This window comes from Prinia subflava, chromosome Z (genome assembly GCF_021018805.1).
Source record: "Prinia subflava isolate CZ2003 ecotype Zambia chromosome Z, Cam_Psub_1.2, whole genome shotgun sequence".
NCBI lineage: Eukaryota > Metazoa > Chordata > Aves > Passeriformes > Cisticolidae > Prinia > Prinia subflava.
Window position 1 is genome coordinate 24,884,675 of NC_086283.1, and position 19,442 is coordinate 24,904,116.

The 19,442-nt window shown below is 47.2% G+C and overlaps 1 protein-coding gene across 5 annotated transcripts in view; it reads left to right on the forward strand.

Annotated features, from left to right (window-relative positions):
* Positions 1-19,442, forward strand: part of DOCK11 (dedicator of cytokinesis 11) — an 80,821-nt gene that overhangs the window by 7,815 nt on the left and 53,564 nt on the right. For all 5 annotated transcript variants that reach the window (XM_063421952.1, XM_063421955.1, XM_063421954.1 and 2 more), the window contains exons 2-7: positions 10,774-10,890; positions 11,116-11,205; positions 11,888-11,970; positions 13,066-13,135; positions 15,346-15,441; positions 18,464-18,598. In XM_063421952.1, coding sequence (XP_063278022.1) covers positions 10,774-10,890; positions 11,116-11,205; positions 11,888-11,970; positions 13,066-13,135; positions 15,346-15,441; positions 18,464-18,598 — 591 coding nt within the window. The remainder of the gene's footprint in view (positions 1-10,773; positions 10,891-11,115; positions 11,206-11,887; positions 11,971-13,065; positions 13,136-15,345; positions 15,442-18,463; positions 18,599-19,442) is intronic.

Consider the following 19,442-nt stretch of genomic DNA (forward strand, 5'->3'; position numbering starts at 1 on the left):
ATCCACAGCCTCTCCTGCATTTGCTGGGGGGAACAGAGTTTAACTTTGCAGCCCCTTTGCACCTGTGTCCAGTGCCTGCTGCCTGAAAATGGAGCACAGATGAGGCTGAGACAACTTCCTGAGCTGCTGAAACCCTGCTGACATGGCTGGAGTTTGGCTGCACTGCTGGGGTGTTCGCTGTACTGCTGAGGCAGCCCAAACTGGCCTGTGGCTTCCTGCTCTGTTTCTCCCCCAGTGCTGCTCCCTGGGCTTGGACAAGTCCCTTCCCCTCGTCCTGACTCTGTCGATGCCCCAGTGGAGCTGGGAGTGTTCCCCTGCTCGCCTGGGGCAGTGGCTGTGCTGTTGGCTCAGCCTTGCGTGCGAGTGGCTTTCTAAGTGAAAAACAAGAGTTTGAGACAGACAGGAAAAGGAGGGGTTCTGCTTATGTGCCATTAATTGCTTTAAGATGTCCTGGAGCTGGCTGTTCTGGATTTGGATGCTAAATATAAAACTGATACTACATAAATAAATGATGAAATACAAGTGACATCTGAAAAGTACTTCGGGATGTTCTAGTTAAGAACCTAAATAAATAACATGTATTATTGCCATTGTAATTACTATTTTCCTTTTTTAGCACGCCTGTGCTTACAGAATGTTTTGAGAAGTCCTATCTGCCAGAATTTCAGCTGTCCCATAGAGACCAGTACCCTTTTGCCAATTTCTATTAGCTCTATTATTTTCGGAGGAGAAAATAAAAGCTGTGATGTGTTTGCACATCTCTCAAGCGCTGCAGCAGATGCTCAGCTGGATGCAGGTGCAGTTTGTCCGACTGTAGAGCTACCCTGATATCCTTCCCTCTGCTTCTGGAGGAGAGGGGCTGGATTTGAGCCAGGATGTACCTGTGCAGGCAGGGGCTCACGGGACTTCAGGTGCTGTGGCTGGGGACTGGAGACTCCATGGCAGCGTGTACTGAGCTGTCACTGTCACACAGAAGCACTTGGTGATCCTGAGGAGAGTCACGAGGGGAGACTATACTGAAAGCAATCTCGCATGCTTGACCTAGTGCACTGCCCTGTGCAGGAACAGTGCTGGATCACCTCGAGTGTGTGCTCGTGCCAGACATGGGTCGTGCCCCCAGCTATCACTTGCCAGTGCTTTTCCTGCTGACTCTGCACTCGTTCCAGGCATCGTTTTCAGAGGCGATGTGTGAAGGTGAAGTGCAGGTGGGGTGGAGTGGCAGCACTGCCTTCTAGGCTGGGTCACTCACACTTGGGCTGTGAACTCTCACTGCTTCATTGCAATGCAGCTGTTTTCTGAGGGATGTTTGCTTAAGTGATTATGCAAGAATCTCAAGCTTTCAGGAAAAAAACAGTGTTCCTGCCCCTCGTGGCTGCAGTACTCTGCTTCAGAATGGGATCTGCTAAGGGCTGTGAACTGTGGAGTTCACTTCTGAGTAAGTGGAAGGAAAATGAAGAGTCATATGCTGATTACTCTGGCTTTCTGTAATTTCTAAACCAATTTTAAGACACTTCAAGACCTGAATTAATTTTATTTGATAGACCTAGGTAAATGTTTGCATGTCTACACTGACATCAACTTTTTGACTGTTTCTTCAAGCCTTTTCCAAGCTGGTGTCTCGCACCATTACTGTGTCACTGTCAGGGACAGCACTATGACTGTAGCCACATGCTTTTTCACTGGAAAGTGGGCATTACATTGAAAAAGTAGACATTCACCTTCCAAAATACCCAGAACTCAGGCTCTGGTGCCACTCAGGGCCACTGAGGCAGGAGGGGTAGAGGTGTGGGTTGGTGAAATGCTTCTGCACAGAACTTGGGCAGGGTAGAAGGAAGCACACGAGAGGGGGCTGGCTTTTCGCTCTGAGCTTTCGGATGGAAAGAGTGAGTCATTTCCACTGCAAATGTTTTCTAGCAGGGTGCCAGGACTGTGCACTCATCCTCGCCTTCCCCATGACATGGCTTTTTATTTCTCTGAGAGCTCCTGAGAGGTGCAGCCATTTCCATGCAATGCAGAACAGGGGAAGAGTGGGGCACGGCAGCCTTGTGATGCTGGCGCTGCATTTAGAGCTGCAGGATGGCACAGTCTGCCACCTAACTCCTGGATGGAGATGGAAGTGAATGGGCTCTGACCCAGAACCATGTCCAGTGAGACCCTTAGCAATGATGTCTTGCTGTTTAGGAGGTTGTTCTCCTGCTGCCCGTGGAGGGCTATGCAGAGCCTTACTCTGAGCTGTGTTAGCACCTGATCCTGGCAGGCCCCTTCTCCTCATCAATTCCTTCTTCCCTTCCTGACTGCCCATGGGGCTCCTCTCCTGTCTGCAGTGCACACCTTCTCTGCCAACCCCTCTTGGCCTCCCTGACCCCACACCCTGCTTCTCACAGCTACAGCCCAACCTTTGCACAATTCTTGCTTCCCACGATGTGTCCCATGCACAGATGATCTCCCATTCTGCCCTCCCCTGCACCACCCTGGGCCAACTCCTGAGACCCTTTGTCTTCTCCTCCTCCTTCTGGTGAGATTTTCCTCCCATGCCATTTCATAAGATGCTCTGTGTGTTTGCATCCCACCTTACAGTCCGTTCCTCTCACCTGTCCCAGGTGCAGCTGTGGTGTCTCAGTGTTTTGGTGTCTTCAGAGGATTCTGACAGAGCCAGGATTTCTGGCTGGCCATTTTTTCTTGTGTTTTTAAACTTTCTTCTTTCTGGCCAGTATAAATACAGTTTTGGCCTGCTCATACCCAGCTTTACTGACTGTTTTTCATCCTTGAGGTTTTACCATCGTGCATCTGCTACATCCAGCTGAGGGCTGGGTTTGCAGCAGGCTCATGGACACAAGCTCCCCATCACCTGCTGAGAGCTGCCTCATTGCCTCCCTGCTGATTTCTTCCCAAAATGTGGCTTTGCTGAGAAGCCCACAAACCTCTTGGCATCTGCAAGGCTGCATTGTGTTGTGACTGCTGCCATATGTGCTGACTCACACTGTCTCCCTGCTTGCCCTTCTTCCTCTGATCACTGTTCCCACCTCTTCTCTTCTCCTGGAGTTTTGAATGCAAAGTCGTTGGGGCACAGATTTTATTCTGACTTTGCAGAGGTTTATGGCAGTTCCATAAACATTGGATGGCCAAGCCCAGAGTTTATGGGTTTTCATTATTCTTTTTTATGCCCAGCAGTCTGGAATGACGACTTCTCTGTGAGTCTGAGCTCTTGTAAATTGAGCTCTGTAGCCTTTCTGCAAGCTTGAGTAAGAGTGTGTAAATGGGATCAGATGGCAGTGCAGGAACTGGGGGTGGGAAAACCGAGGAGTCACAAATGTGATGCTAAAAAAAAAAATGCTCTTAAAGACCACACAATTTGAGTTTGCCCTGACCTGGTCTTTGAATCCCTGGCTGTGGAAAGGCTTTTCTGTGGATAGAAATTGCTCAATTCCATATGCCCATATGGTTTGCCAAGTGAGTTTGCTCAGTTCCCAGGCATCATTTGAATTCTCTCATGTACAGTCAGGTTCCTTGAGCAAAATGAAAAAATGGGAACTTCTCCCTGCTATTTTTTGAGGTATCCTCACATTTCCTGATTGTGCATTGCAGTGGGGAGTGGTCCCTCTGCCCTGGAGCGTTACCAGTCTCAGGAGTCATGATAATTTTAGCTGTGACAGGTATGTCCCAAAGGTAGTTGTACACCTCCATTTCCCCCTCTTTTAGCTTTTAATTCTCAAATTTGACTTTTCCTCTCGTTTTCTGTGTATCTCACCTACTTTGCCCTTTGGCATTTATTTTAAAATTTGGACTTTTGCTTGGCTTTCCACGTAAATGCACTATAGGGTTGCAACAGATGAGGCAGCAAATAAGCTGTAAAAGGGTTGCTAAATTTTGGGGAACAGTTGTACACTCTGAGATAATACAGTTATATACATACACGTGATCTGTCCTCTTCCTCCCTCTCTCTTCAGCAGCTGAAGACAGCCAGCACTTCTAAAACTCACCTCATTTGTGTCTCTTGGGCTCTTTGCAATGTGGATGCACACACTGGGTAGGGCCTTGTTCCTGAGGATGTGAGAAAAGGTCACATGTGCTGGGGGCTGCTGAAGCTGCAGGTTTTTCAGTGGAAGGCCCCAGGAAGCGTTGCAGGGCAGGGTCTGTGTGTTTGTGTGTGTTTGGTGGCTTTTGAGACCACGAGAAGTGAAAGTCAAGTGTAGTGCAGCTCTAGTGCTGGGCTTGGCTTCCGCCGTGCGCTGGCAGCAGCTGAGGACTTGTGTCACTGCAAAGGGGCCAGAAAATTGGTTAGACTGGAGCCAAACCAGCCTGGTTTGTTGTTTTCTTATCTGGATATTGTTTTAAATGAGCGCTGAACTGATACGACTGAAAATACAAAAGCTTTCTCATAGTTTTCCTTTGGCCACTGCTTTAAAAAAATCTCCAAATGAAACGTTTTTCATTCTGTGCGTTCACTTGGGTTGTATCTGTTGTAATTCTGGGAGAAATGGATCTCAGAAAAACATTAACCATATATAACAAAAAGGTGATGTGCTTTTATGGTATTCAAATGCAGAATACTGCAGGAAGACAGGTGGCTGCTGGTTTTCAGGCACTAAAAAAACAGAGCCTTTGTTTATAAAGCAAATAAAAGGAATTTTATACACTAAGCAAAATGGATGCAGAAAGGTGAGAATTTAATCTGACTTAAGCATCTCCCTCTTTGTTAATGGATAATTCCTTGCTAAGCCTTTTCTTTGCCCTCTCTCTGGTGTTTTCTGTCGTGGGGAGAGTTTGGGCTTAGACTGGCAGAGGGCAGTGGGACAAGCAGGGTACTGAGGACAAAGACCTTGCTTGGGCTTTCCCTTATTCTGGGCTTTTTGTGCTCATGCTTGGCCAAAGGCACCAACTTGTGTTGGGCATGTTTCTGTTGAAGTAATTTCTCTGAATTTCCTGTTAAAATGCCAGCCAACTCGCTTGTGGTGGGGAGTCAGTACTCCAATAGACAGGCTGTTGTTCTGCCTGTGCTGTTGTCCGAATGGAGCCTAGTGACCCAGCGGGGATGGGGTCTCCAGCACAGCAGACAGCCCTCTGCACGGCCCCATGCTCAGGGAGCAGCAGACTTGGGGCAGGAGCAGGGGACAGAAAGAGCAGTGTGTGTTTTCGGGAACAGGCTGGTGCGTGGGGCTTGAACCTGAGGTTTTTTGAAGGGGGATGAGTGGGCTTATCTGGGAGGGTGCACTGCTCTTATGTTATCTTTGTTTAAAACTATTGTCATGGGTTAGCACTAGCCAGATGTTAGTGCACCCATGAATATATGTTTTTTTTCTCTAACAACTCCTGTGGGATGTGATCAGGAACAGAGCAGAGCAGGCTTAAATCTTGAAAACAAAAAAACCCACCAAAACTTTATTAATTACATAAGAACAGGGACAGAAATACTCTTAAACACACACAGAGACAGAAATGAAAACTTCTTAGAACATTTCTTCTCCCAGTTTCTACCTCCCCACCCATCACTCTTCACAGACCAACCCCTGGGTTTTAGATCAAACAATCACCACTCAAAAACAAACTAATCTTCAATTCAGCAAGGGAGAGAGGAGTCTCTCTCGCACCACAAACTGTTCCTCAGAAAACACGGGTCCACCCCTTATGTGTTTCCATGTCACCCATAGCACCGCCCGGAGAAGTCTGCTAAGGTGACACTCTCTTTTTCCTATGTCCAGCGCTCTCACCGCTGTCTCATAGGCCACAACTACATACAGGGCTTTTTAAGGATGCTGCATGCCGAGCTCTCCCCTTTTCACCCAGGGGCCAGGGTTCCAGGAGCAGGTCTGCCCTGAGGGCAGAGGGCACCACCTCACCCTCCCCCTCTTTTCTCTGCTCGCTCCAACTCTTCAAGTGCCAGTCACTGTAGCAAAAGCAAGGGCAGCTGCATCCACCCAAAAATGCAGTTTATGTTCAAAAGAGACTCAAGTTCAGTCCATGGCTGACATTATGCAAGAAAAGTCCAGCTCTAAGGCTACTCCTCTCATTCTTCCATCGAGTTCCTTCCAATCATGCTTTATCATCTCGGTCCCAGGCCGCTTCCCTCTCTCCGCAAACCACCAGTCATGAGAATCAATGTCTAAGAAAAGTTTCTTTCTGCCAAGCAAGGGTTAACAGTTTTTTCTCGGCAGGGTGCAGGCTCAGGCACTCCCAGGCTCCGCAAACCCCCACGTGGCTGGGCACCTTCTCCCGGAGTTTGGGGGGGGAGGAGGGGGGTGAGAACACACAGAAGGCACTTCCACAGTTTTCCACCCCTCCATCCTGGACGGGGCAGCTCAGTTCCAGTCCTGTCCCCTCTCTTCTCCCCCCCCTGGGGGCTCCGGCTTACCTGAGCCGACCACGTGTTTCCCCTCCCCCACCCAGCCTCGTGGCCGGGGGGGGGAAGGAGGCCTGAGACCTCTCTCTGCTGAAACCCAGATCCGAAAAAGAGGCCGAGCCCCTCAGACTCCTGCTTTTAACTCTTTGTGTCCTCAGAGGCGTGTCCAAACCTCCGAGTGACCAACCCAGGTGCCAGCAGAAAAGCTGATCACTGATTGGACTGCCCACATCCCCCTGGAAGAATTCACCTCCCCCCCCAACCACGACAACTATGTTTGTTTTTTCTCTGAGATACTTCCCTTGGTTGTTTATTTTGTTTGTTGGTTTTGTTGGGGTTTTTTTTCCCAGCACAGTGAGCTGCAGAGCTTTGGGCTGGATGCTGCTGCTGGGTGTGCTTGGGTGAGGGCAGCTCACCTCAGCCTGTCCCTCCTGTGTTCTCAGGGGCTCAGAGGAGCCCAGGAGCATCACAGTGCAGTGTCTGCCTGCCCTGGATGAAGAGCTGCTGCATGTGTGCCACAGAGCAGGATGCCTTTGGCAGCACTGCACGTTTTTTCCTGCAGAAATGGATTGATTTTGTTGCTGGACTGGCAGCATTTCTTAGTTCTTGGGTATTGGCTTCCCCTGTGGAGGAATTTGTGGTTTCTAAGACTCTAATTACTTTAGTGTAATAGTTTTTCCCCTGCTTTTGTAATGACTTTGGTGGGTGCCATCTGCTGTTGTGACAGTGCTGGGCAGTGTGATCCAAGCCTGGGGTGGTGTGGGATGTACACTTCAACCTTCAGGAAAACTTAAGACTTTGAAATCCCATTTTGAGCATTTAAAGCTTTATCTCCAGCCTTTCTGGGCTGATGGGAGTGTGTGGACTCAAAGGGTCAAAAGGGTAACAAATATTTAGGACGGCTCCCTCCTTACTCCGTGGGTCTGTTTGCAGGGACATGAGCATGCTTGGCCCTACTGTGCAGCATGCACAGTTCAGGATTCATGGAGGATGGAGGAGTTTGTTTCCTCGATGGCAGGCAGGAGCCAGGCCACATCCTCCCTTGAGCAGTTGCTTTGCTGACAAACAGGTTGACCTAGGTCTTCTGGCTTTGTTTTAGAGACAAGTCTGTGGTTCCTGTTGTGGCCTGGGGCAGCTGGGGTGATGTGCTGGGTGTGAGCATGGTCAGCCTAACACTGACCTGCAGGGAATGTGTGCTGAGACAGGGAATTTGCACACCTTGGGGCAGGGAAGCCCTGGGGAGTGTATTTCCAACAGCTCCGGAGGTGAAATTCCTGTCTGGGTGCTGCAGAACCCTTCTGGGTGCCAGTGCACATCCCTCCATCCCTCAGGCATCAGATGCGTGTCACAGGGCCTTGCACTGGTTTGTCAGATATAGATCACAGCCTGCACCACACATTTTTTCCAATGTGATTACATCCACCAGACTAGAAGGGCTGCAGCAAGTTTTAAGGACTTTTTTTTTTGTATTTGTTGTAGGCAGTGCACTATGAGTTTTTAAACATCTCATAGTGAGGATCTGGGGTCCTTTTCAGCTCTTGCCCTTTAGCTGTCATTGAATCCCATGAGGGTGACTGCCAGCACTTGCTGGCATCTTGCTGGTCATCAGAGGTATCAGATCTAGAAAAGAAATGTCATCAAAGCTTCAACTTTTTAAAAGGACAGCTTTAGAAACACAGTCCTAGTTTCAGGACCATGTTGCAAAGTAAAAAAGGACTAAAAGTACTGTGTGATTGGGAGGCCTGCATTCCCAAGGAGATGTGGAAGGCTCATAGAAGGACTCTAATTTACTGTTACAGCTGCTGCAGGGTGAGGTGAGAGGGGGCCGGTGCGAGCTCTCGGGGTCATGGCACTGCTTTAGCCCACCAGGGCTGCTGAGTTTTGCCAGGATTGCTGCAGTGAATCAGAGAGGCTGGCAGAGAGCTGTGGGCCTGCTCTGTGGGGCTCTGCCTGGTGCCATGGGGACGACAAGCTTTGGGGCCCCAGGCCTGCAAATGGATGTCCTGTTAATAATTCACATTCATTTGCAAAGCTCAGCAGATTTTCAGAAGTACACCGTGCTATCCTGAAGCAAGACAAGTGTTTCAGAAGATTAACCAAATTCAGTTAAGCATTTAATGAGCATGAGACTGACTTAGAGTAAATGAGTTCCTTTTCTCTGTCTACCTGTTGGGTTTTTCAGACTCCTGTTTTTCAGATGGACTCTTTCTTTCCTTGTTAAATCCCTGTGCAGCTCAGGTCTTGGATGCAGAAGCAAGAAGTTCTGTGTGTGCAGTGGGACTGGCAGCATTTTGTCACCCCATTCCCAAATCCCTCATGGCTGAGGGAGCAGGCAGCAGCCCCTGGATGTGGAATTGCATTTTATGGAAATGGTTTGCTCTGGCTCACCCCTGGAAAATGTATGGTTCATCCCCAGTCTGTACCCTCCCTGCAGTATCCTGTATCTGTAACTCTATTGGCTGGGGAATGTTACCGCTCCCCTTTGAACCTCTGTGATAAGAATGCTAAGGCAGAAGGCTCGCTCTCTTTGCCCTTTTCCCCCCTGGAGGTCTCCGGATGCTCCCCTTCCCTCTCCCCCCGTCCCCCTCCCCCCTTCCCTTCCCCCACTCCCGCAGGACCATGCTCCCTGCCTGGAGTGGGACTCTGAATAAACCCTCACCTCATCAGCACCTCAGCAGCCGTCTGGAGTCTCTTTGCCTGCCAGCACGGGAACACCCACGACGACCCTAGGACCCGGGGTACTCCCGGGGGACCCTCCCCAGGCACCCCCCAAAATTTAAACTACAACACCTGGATGCTCTAGCATCTGGCCTGGGCTCTCTGCTGACTGACTTTTGTCTTTCTCACTGGTAATCTGAGGAGTGTGAGGTTCCTTTCAGAACTGTGCAGGCAGTAAAGCAAAGTTTTCAGAGAATGATTAAGAAGGGAACTTTTTCAGATAACCGAGCTAATTCGTGCTGGATTTCTGCAGCATGGAAAGGAGACATTTTAAATGCAAACCTGTGTGAGGCAAGAGGTGTTTCATTAATGCATCCCAGATCCTCAGGAGCCAAAGGCATAGAACAGGCATAGGACCTTTGCCTAGGCTTGGTTTGGAAGAGCAATGTTGACTTCCCTGCTTATGTCACATGTCACAGGAAATCCTGAGTTGTTTGGACTCTAGGTGGTGTGGCTGTTTATCCAGCGGTGTTATACAATGCTGAGCTTTCAGTCCTCATTTGGGACTCGTTTTTTTAAGCTGCAGGTTGTGCTGTGTTCAGCAAGAGACCTCATATTGGTCTTGTCTTTGACTCCAGTCGTGGTGAACAGTTCATCCCAGAAAAGCCATTTGACTGGAGGGTAACGTTTGCTGCCCGTGGTGAAGCATCTGATGTTCCTCTTCCAAGAGCGGAGAGCCCAAGCATGTTGTCCTGCAAGGATGTCACGTCCAGAGGCACATGGCATCACATGCTGCTGCAGGGGTTTCATAAACACTGTCCATGGCAGGGCCAATCATCAGGATTTTGTTCAAGCTTCAAAACAAGGCAAGGTTGATGGTTCAAAATTCGATTCCTGTTTTATTGTTACCACTCCCATACTGATTGGCTTTTGGTGTGGAGTTTGACTTTCACAATGCAGTGCTGAGAGCCTGACTCTTGCTCATGAAATCTGAAGTCAGGCTGCGCAGCTGAGATGGCATCTGCCTGCTTCAGAAGTCGTGTTTTTCTCATTTTACTAAGTTCTGGTTTGTGGACTGGTTACACAGACAAAATTAGTGCAATAGGAAATGTAATGAAGCTTTCCTAATAGTTTTTCTCGTGACTCCAGGGATTTTTGGAGAAGTTCCTCTTGGTTCCCTGAAATGTGAGTGGGAATAAAACTGGGCTCTAGCCTTTGGCTGTGTCTGGGGTGCGATTTATGGAGAGGGCTTTCCTGTCTTTCCAGAGGGATGCTGTTTTTCTTCCATGGGCTGAGATTCCTGCTTTGGCAGTAGTAGCAGCAGCCTTGCTCTCATCATTCCCAGGGAGAGCACAGCTCTCTTCTGCTCCTGAAGTAAAACCAGCCCTGAGCTAAGCAGAGCCAGTGCAGGAGCCTGTATTTCTTCCAGGCTGTACAGATGAGCTGCTCAAACATGAAGATGCTGGATCTTGCAGCTGTTAAAGCTATGGCCTGTCCAGGAGGCTTTCTTGCTCCATTAAGAAATTAGAGACTGTGCTGAGACAGAGCAGCATAGTGCTTCATTTATTCCCATCACTTATTACTTAAAACTTAACCCCTCATTTCCCTCTCTGCTAAACATGCTCATCAGTGGTTACCTGCAGCACAGGAGTATCAGAGTGCTGAATAATGGCAGTCCAGTGGTCACACAGTTTGAAATCAAGCACAAGATGTTAGTTACTGGTTACTGTCGATATTACATATATGTAGGGTTTTTTCATCATCTGTTTTTTCTGCAGGAAAAAACTAAAGTGGTGGAGCCTTTGGACTATGAGAACGTGATCCTTCAACGCAGGGTTCAGATCTACAGTGATCCCCTCCGGGACCTCCTGATATTTCCGATCGAAGATGTGTCTGTGAGTTTCCTCTGGCTGTTTCCCCTGTTTGAGGCTCGTTTGCCTCCTGTCCTGCTTACCTTGGAAAATTTCCACCATTAACCACATGTTAATTTTGGCCACGTTACTGACACATAAAACCAAAGTGACCCACTGGTGTCTTGGGCCCACCACATTTATTTAAAGTGAATGTCAAGCCCTGAGGATGGAGTTTGTGCTGAAAAACTTCTTTCCTTTTTCCTGCAGATCTCAGTCATCGGCCGACAGAGAAGGACTGTCCAGTCAACGGTGCCGGAAGATGCTCTAAAGAAAGCTCAGAGTCTCTTTGTCAAAGAGGTAGGGGCAAAGGCCATGTGACTCCTGTCTTCAGCACTTTATAGCCCTTGGTCAGGATGCTCAGCTGTAGCTCCTGATCTGCAGGATTGCGGATCACTTGGCTTTTCCTTTGTGAGAAGCACTGCCCGACCTGCTGCACGGCAGAGTTCTCACAGATATCTCATGTGCAGAGTGTCTTTGCAATTGGTTTTGTACACACCCAAGGTGTATGGCTTTGCACCACCTGCCTGACAAGGAGGGAATCCTCCACCTCCCTGGGGCATCTGGAGTGCTGTGGGTTTGTTGTGAACTGCTGCTCTCCAGGACCATCCCCTTCAAGTGCAGTGGAACAAAAAGCGATGGTCAGTGTTGGGTTAGACGTGCTGTGTTTCTGAGGACAGAAAACCTTTGCTTTCTGGAAAACAGTGTCCTCCCAAATCACTACTCCTTTTTTAGAGCCTTGGAGTGATGTAAATAGAGCATCTGTAGCTGTGTGCCAGGCCAGACGCAGTGTGATTTTTATCTCTGTGCTGAGAAGGTTCCTTATGAAATTCTCCATTGCTACATGAAACAAGTGAAGTGGCCTTGCCCACACCCTTCCTGCTTGTGCTACCTCAGTCTGCAGTGTGTAACCTCTCAGACAGGTGCTGGGCTTTGTTTTGCTTGCTGTAGCTTTCTAAGAGCTGTACTGTTTTCCTTTCAGTGCATTAAAACCTACAGCTCTGACTGGTTCGTGGTAAACTACAAATATGAGGAATACTCAGGAGACTTTCGGATGTTGCCATGGTAAGTGTTGTGCTCCCTTGGAATGCTGATGTGATCACAGGGCTTAGCAGGAGCAGTCTGCCCTTTCCCTGATGCCTGTCTCACAGGCAGCCTCTCCTCCAGAGGCATGTCACTCTGCAGGTTAGAGCCAGAGGTTTGCGTTTTCATGCCACTGCCCCTCAGCTCTGTCATGATGTTGTGTGGGTCAATGCTTCACATCCCATCTGCCAGTGTGTGCACACCCTCTCCATTTGGGATGAGGACAGACTGCAGCTCAGCCCCATGGCAGGATAAATAGTGTCTGCACATCCTAACCCAGGAGCCTCATTGTCCCGCTGGGCTGATGTACCCTGTGTGCCTCACACAGTGTTCCCATGCCAAGCAGATTCCCCTTGGGCCCCCAGTACAGAGGAGGTGATGTGATATTGCTGCTGGTGCTGCTAGTGCTGGGGAGTTACGTGCTTGGAAATGCTGGGCTGTGCCAGTGCTTCCAGCTCCAGAGCTAATTTGGTTTTTCAGACAGGCACATACATCTCTGTGTATTTGTATGACATCCAGGATTTCTGCTGCAATATTATTTTCTCTGTCATGGTGCCTGCTCTGCTCTCACTGCCCACACTCTGGGCATGTCTGCACCCCTGTTCAGGCTGCTTGTGTGCTGTAAGCTTGTTAAATGCTTTTTCTTCTTAATTGGATGTAGAGGGTCTGTTCTGAGGGTCTCAAGGGGGTGTGAAGCAGCAATGGAGTAATACTGTTGATGAAATAATGTTAAAATTTGTGAACCATCTTGTAGTCTGATCTTGCTTCTTTTTTGGTAAAGATGGAAGACAAACTGGAGTGCTCTCTCTTTGTTCCATAAATGCAAGTCAGCAAAAACTCTGCAGAATCCAACAGCTAACAAGAGAAAGCTAATTACAGACTGCTTGTGCTTAATTTCCGTGAAACACACTCAGAACTTAGCTTTCCCCAGCTGTAAGGAGCTGTAGGTCTCTTGCAATCTATCTTGTGTGCTCTGTAGCCTGCAGCTGGCTGTTGCTTCTGGATCCAGCATCAGCTGCTGCCTCATACAATCCTCATGTTCCATTCATTAAACATGAAAATGTGTTGTGATTTCAGCAAATCCTTTAGGCCAGACAAGATTCCAAGCCATGTGTTTGAAATTGATGAAGACTTTGAAAAGGATGAGGTAAGGAGAAGGTTGGGGTTTGGGATTTTTTTAAATGTATTCCTGTTAGAAAGCAGGATTACATTAAAAAGTTAATTTCACAAAGCAAAGCCAGAGTTCAGTCCCTAGGAGTGGTTTTCTGGTGAGATGCTTTCTGCTGTAAAAATGGGATCAAAAGTGAGGCAGCGATTTATTTTAAAGTAGAACGAGATAATTTCTTGGAGCCAAGGGTCTTCTAAGTTATCTGGAAGATTAGCCACATTTCTTCTGGCTTTTTCCCTTGAAACAGAGTATCATAGGAAGAGGAAAAAAAAGGAAGCCAAGTAGTTACTGAGGAAAACTCTTCATGTCCAGAACTAAAACTGGGCACTCTGTTTTTCAACTGCACTGTGACTCTGGGGTTCTCCTCTTAGAAAGTTTTATGGTTTACCACATCACCTGCAATTTTTTTGAGTCACTTGTACCCACCACTCATGTGTCAGTCCTGCTCTGTGCATTCTGTGCCAATGCTGGGAGGCGTTTGCTTCCTCTGGAGGTTGGCATCTTTGTGCTCAGCTGGCAGTAGGGAAGATTTGCAGCCCCTGGAGCTCCTCTGCGGGGGTGAGCTGGGGGCTCTGCCAGTTGGGACATCTCAGACCTGGTGGTTATTTTGGATGGTGGCAGAGGTGCAGATGCCATGTTTCCTGCCTATCACATTTGCTGCAGAAGGATGGGCAGTGTTTTTTCTGTTTCAAGTACCACATGGAGATTAATTCATGCACGTGATATTAGGAAGTTTTTGTTTATGGAGGGAAGGGTTCAGCCCAGCTATTTAAAATTCCCATGGCACCAATGTGTTTCTGCTGAGGAACTTACAGAGGCAAAGGGAACTTTGTTGCAGAGCTAAAGATCTGGAGGGGCTGTTGCATGCACATTTCTCAAATTATCAGGGTATATCCCACCACACCTCAGATCTGGACTGCAGTGGTTTTTTTATAAATGGAAATGTTTTGTCAGGTTTGGCCTTAATCTTTTTTTGGCTATGTTGTTGGTTTGCATTACATTAGTAACTTAAGGTGCTGCCTCTTGAAAAATACCTGCTCTGGGCTGGAGACATTGCTGTGCACTGTTATCAGCGTGCTTCCAAACAAGCAGAAGGATAAAAATACGCTATCATAATTTGGAGACCTTTATTCTTTTGGCCAGTGTCCCAAATACTCAAACAAGAGAAGTTACTGAGGTTTGTTGTGGAAGAGTATTCCAAGTGCTTTCACAGATGTTTTGACGTTTATATCTTTTGGCATGGCCGTATCAAAAGGATTCTGTTACAGTTTCCCGACAGAGCATTTGCATTAGAATTGTGTAATGGAAATTCAAGTAAAAGAAATCTCTTGATGAAAAAAGGTGAACCATTATAAAGGAGAAATCATGTGTTGTTTTACCCAGGGAAATAAAGTATCAGAAAATTTACTGTGGAAGTTTGAGATGAAAAGAGTGAGAATGCAGCAGGCTCTATAAACCAGCTCTTCCGTGGCTCAATGGAGGCAGGCTGGGGCTGCCTCTCCTGCTGAGTCATTGGAAGCCCCAGGGTGAGATTTTTTTCATCCCTTTGGGCTCTCGTTTCCCTCCCCAGTGGAGGTCATGGTTAGGTATGAATGGAGAGCCATTACTTCTTTCTGGGACCGTGCAACAGGAGCAGATGGAAGCCCCATCTGGTGTGCCAAGAGCAGCTTGGTTGGGTCACCTGAAACTTTGTGGTTTGATAGATGTGAAATCAGCCAGTTACATTTCAGTTATTTTACTGGGCTTTGGTGGTTTTTGCTGAAACTGGAAATGTGAGAATCACAGAATAAGTTCAGAGTTCTGCATTTTGCAACTTCCTAAACAGATCGTCTTGAAAATTTCCATCTTCCCCAAGTTTTGAAATACTGCATAAGAACCAACAGACCTCATTGCCTCATTGCAAAATCATTGTGCAGCCCTATCAGAATAGACATAATCTTTCTTTTTTTTAAGTGGCCCAATCTAGCCTGTTTTGCCTCTTTATTGGAAGGAATATCCCTGATTTTTTTTCTTGATAGCACTGTATGGGTGGCTGTGCCTGTTACACATGCATTCCACATGTCACTGTATTGCTGTAGTTAAAACGGCATTGCTTTCCAGGGTGGACAAATCCCTTTGTCCAAGGGGAATTTCCTGTGGGAAACAGTTTACCTGATCTCCTCTTTTTATCATTGTTTGCCGTCTTTCAGGATTCCTCTTCCCTGTGCTCCCAGAAGGGTGGTGTGATAAAGCAGGGCTGGCTGCACAAAGCAAATGTCAACAGCACCATCACTGTTACCATGAAGGTGAGTTTGGTCCAGTTACTCAGGAACGAGGCATGAGGTGAAATTCAGGCCACATCTCCAAAGCTCCCAGGAGCACAACAGCTGGGTTTGGGTTTGGATGGGCATCTGCCCCTCTTGTATCCCATGGGGGACTGGAAAACCCAGTCTGGCAACAGTTTTTGACCCTCCCCTCCCCAGCCTGTGAGACTGCTGCACGTTGGACCATGACAAGCAGGCTAACCAAAAAGGTGAAGCATCCCATACATCTTCCAGTAAAGCAGGATTGATTTCTGGATGAGCAGCAGAGGCCCAGGAGAGGAAGGCAACTGGGATAAGTGAAACAGCTGCCCTGCAAAGACAGCTTTCTGAATTGATAGTTTCCTTGCTGGTTGGAAACATGTAGAGAGGCCAGCTTTAAAACAAAATGATAAATCTTTGTTTTTAAAGCAGGGGTGATACTACTGCAGAGATGTAGCATTACCAAAAGCAATAGCATGACCCAAAAGCAACAGCTGCCTTGTCTCCTCTTCTCTGCTCATTGTAATCCAGCGTGACATTGCTTAGATTGTGCAGAGATTTTTAATAGTTCCACCTCAGGTTTTTGCTATGGCAGTGAGCCTGTCTGCTGTCCCACCATTCAGATGCCTTGTTACAGCACAGAGAGATTGTTAGGGAGTTATGCTCAGTGGTACAGCTGAGGGATGGCTGCAGCGAGGCCGCTTTGTGAGGATATATTAAAAAAATTTCAAAATGCCTGACTGTTCCAAGGCTTGATTCAATGAGTTATGCTTTCAGGAGAAGTGGAACAGGACTGTTCATAGGGCTAGTTTTGAGTTTTAAAATGGGCTTGAAGGTGATAGACAGAAAAGGACTTTCTGATCCTCTGCTTTTCCAACCAAGCTTAAAGCAACTTTTTACCCCTGAAACTTCTGGCGGCGGTATCATTTGTGCTCAACTAGAACAGTTGGGTCTGTTCGGGTATGGTGGTATTGGTCTCAGTGCCCTGCACCTCAGACCTGCCTTTCAGAGAAGTTATCTGAACTGCACTGGCTTCCATTCAGTTCTTAAAGATCCAGAGTCTCCAGTGATACTCTGATATCAAAGAAATGAGAATCAGTAGCTGTTCTCTGAGCTGTGTCTTACAAAACACCTCTAAGGCACGTGTGAGAAAGCTGAGGACTTTGCCCATCTTCAGCCTTGCCACCATTGTAGAGGCTGCTGTGATGTGTCCATCTTGTGAATGCTGGTTCTTTGCTGAGCTGTCGGTGCCTCACACTGTTGCTAAGCGTGTGCAGAGTGTGTTCTCTGGAAAGCTGAACCACAAGCAAACTTTCATCAGGCTACAGCTGTCACCCTTTATTTCAGAGCAACCTTTTCTTTGCAGAGAGCTGCTCTGGTGTGGCTCAACTCTCCCTGTCTGGTTTGCAGTGTGTTGGTGGCCTGCACTACAACCACGGCATCAGGATTGTCCCTCTGTCCTTCTCTGCCCAAATGCATTTCCTCAGTTCTCTAGCCGTTCCTCTGCAATCTCGGTGCTCACCAACAGCACCTGTAGGCTGATCAGAGGGGGTGTTCCTTCTGCTCACAGGTTTATAGTATTAATTTCAAATGATCATCTTCTGACAGTGATTTCTGACAGCAACGCTTGCAGAGGGGGGAAGATCACAGGAACAGTGTTTGCTGTTTGATTCTGCATTTGCTTTTGAACAGAGTTCAGCAAATGCAAACTGTTTAGCATGAAAACCCATCACCACAAGGGATATCAACCCTGTAATATCTAGACAGAGATCTGTCATGGGTTTCTGTAGCACCCACTGCCAAAATTCCTGAGATTGCTTCAGTGAAGTGCTAAATCAGTGTTTAGGCTGGATTAGTTCTTCCCAACCTTAGCTTTCCATGTATCTTTATGCTCTGTTGAACTAAAGATTTAGTCAAATCTTATGAAACTTAAAGCTCAACAACCCATGGAATATCTCTGCAGCTCATTAGTCATCCAAATGATGCCAGAGGTTACTTCTCAGAAGGGCTGGGTTATGGCTCAGGGCACGATGCTCCCCCTTGTTCTCTGCAAGCGAGTAGGTTTACTGAACATGTGCTACTGTCAGTAATAATAGAAGCAAGAAATTACTTCTAATCTCCCATGTGGGATGAAAAATGCTGCGTTTATTCATAGATCTCCCAGGTAGACAGAACAGCAGAAGTGTTTGCAGTGCTGCTTGGCCTGGCTTCCTTCATGATTCTCCTAACACAGATACCCAGCAACTGTGAAATACACCCTGCTCCTTATAGCATATGGTGATGCCACAATTTCTGCCAAAATGTTCTCCTGAATTGTAGTCCAGTAGCTTTTGGCTGACAAGCATGGAGAAAGATGTTCAGAGATACTGGAGAGCTTTTTTTTCCTTCATGAAAATCAGTAGAACAAACACAGGAACACTTCTCCTGAAGTTATGTGTTTTGATGTAAGAATTGGACACTAAGCCAAAGCCAGCTCATGGAAATAGGTTTGTATAAAAAAACCCAAACCCAAAGCCACAAAAAACCAAGCAGTTGAATGGATTGCATTGTCCCTTGGCTTGCATTTGAGTGCTAGGAATTTCCACATGTCTGTTCCTAAGTCTTCCAGACAATTGCTTTGTAATTCTAGCTGAGGTCTGTATGAAAAAGGGTCTGGAAATACCTGCTCTAGGGTGGGGTGGATCTTCAAGTAATGTGCTGATCTGAATTTTCTGTGCACCATTACTTTGTAAAGACAAATTAGTCTGGAGGCAGCTGAGAGATGAGCTGGAAGCCCTGGGGCATTGCTTTAGATAGGCAAACTTATAATAACAACAAGGGCATTAAAATTAAAGAAGATGACGGAAACCTCTCTTTGTGAAAGCAAACCTTATTCAAATGGGTGAATCTGCAACACTCCAGGGTCAGCAGTGTTTTGTGTTATTGTTTTCTCAATGGTAGGGAGGGCAGATATGGGAACCATGGCCTGGTTTGTGATGTACAGCAGAGTGAATATTTGCCTGAGCAAGAATTTGTATTTTTACAGGTATTCAAGAGGAGGTATTTTTACTTGTCACAGCTCACAGATGGCTCCTATATTCTGAATTCCTACAAAGATGAGAAAATTTCAAAAGAATCCAAAGGCTGCATTTTCTTGGATGCTTGCAATGATGTGGTTCAGGTAGGTGTCCTTTTTCGTGTGGCTCTGCATGGGCTTATGGATTGCTGGCTCTTGAGATAGGCCTGCCCTCTCAAGGTCTGAAGGCATGGAATTGCAAAGTAACCCAAAGCTGGTCAGCTAAACTGATCAACAGGCCAGTAAGTAAATGATATTACTTTATCTGGTGCACCTTCCCCCTCCAATTGCTGCTTGCACCAGCTTCTTGTTTCTTAAGCAGTATCTTGGTAAGTCCATGCAAGCATGCAGTCCTTTGGAATTTAGGACCAGCTCAGGGCTCATAAGGTTTTAGGAGCAGGTATTTTTACAGGTCTAAATCCTGGGTTTGCTTCGTTGTGCAAGAGTGAAGTGCAGCAGTGGACTGCTGCTCTGCCTTCCGCCCTTGCTGTCTCTGCAGAAGCTTCAAGCTCTGAGTGCGGTGCAGGGCGGCTTAAATTACCCCAGTGGTTTGCTTCAGCATGGATGAGTCAGAGCTGTGAGTCTCCATTTATCTTTCTGAACACAGTAAAAGCAGTAATGCACACACTTCAGTGATCCATGGGATGTACTTCCTAAGCTGCATCAGATTTGCCTTAGCTTCTGGTTGGAAAATGCTGTTTAAAGGCCAGCACAGCTCCAAAAAGCTGCATTGTACTATTTGCTTTTTTATGGTAGATGGCTCTAAGTGGTAAGGCTCTAAGTGTCCTAGAGTGCAGCATCATTTACCATGTCCGACAAATCCAGCTCCTGGCTTCTCTGGGTAAATATGAAAGGTCTGATGACCTCAGAAGGAGCCTGTTCTTGCTCCTTGGTGTAATGTCTGGGCTTTAGTTTGGCTTTCCCTCATTCAGAGTAGCTGGCCATGGAC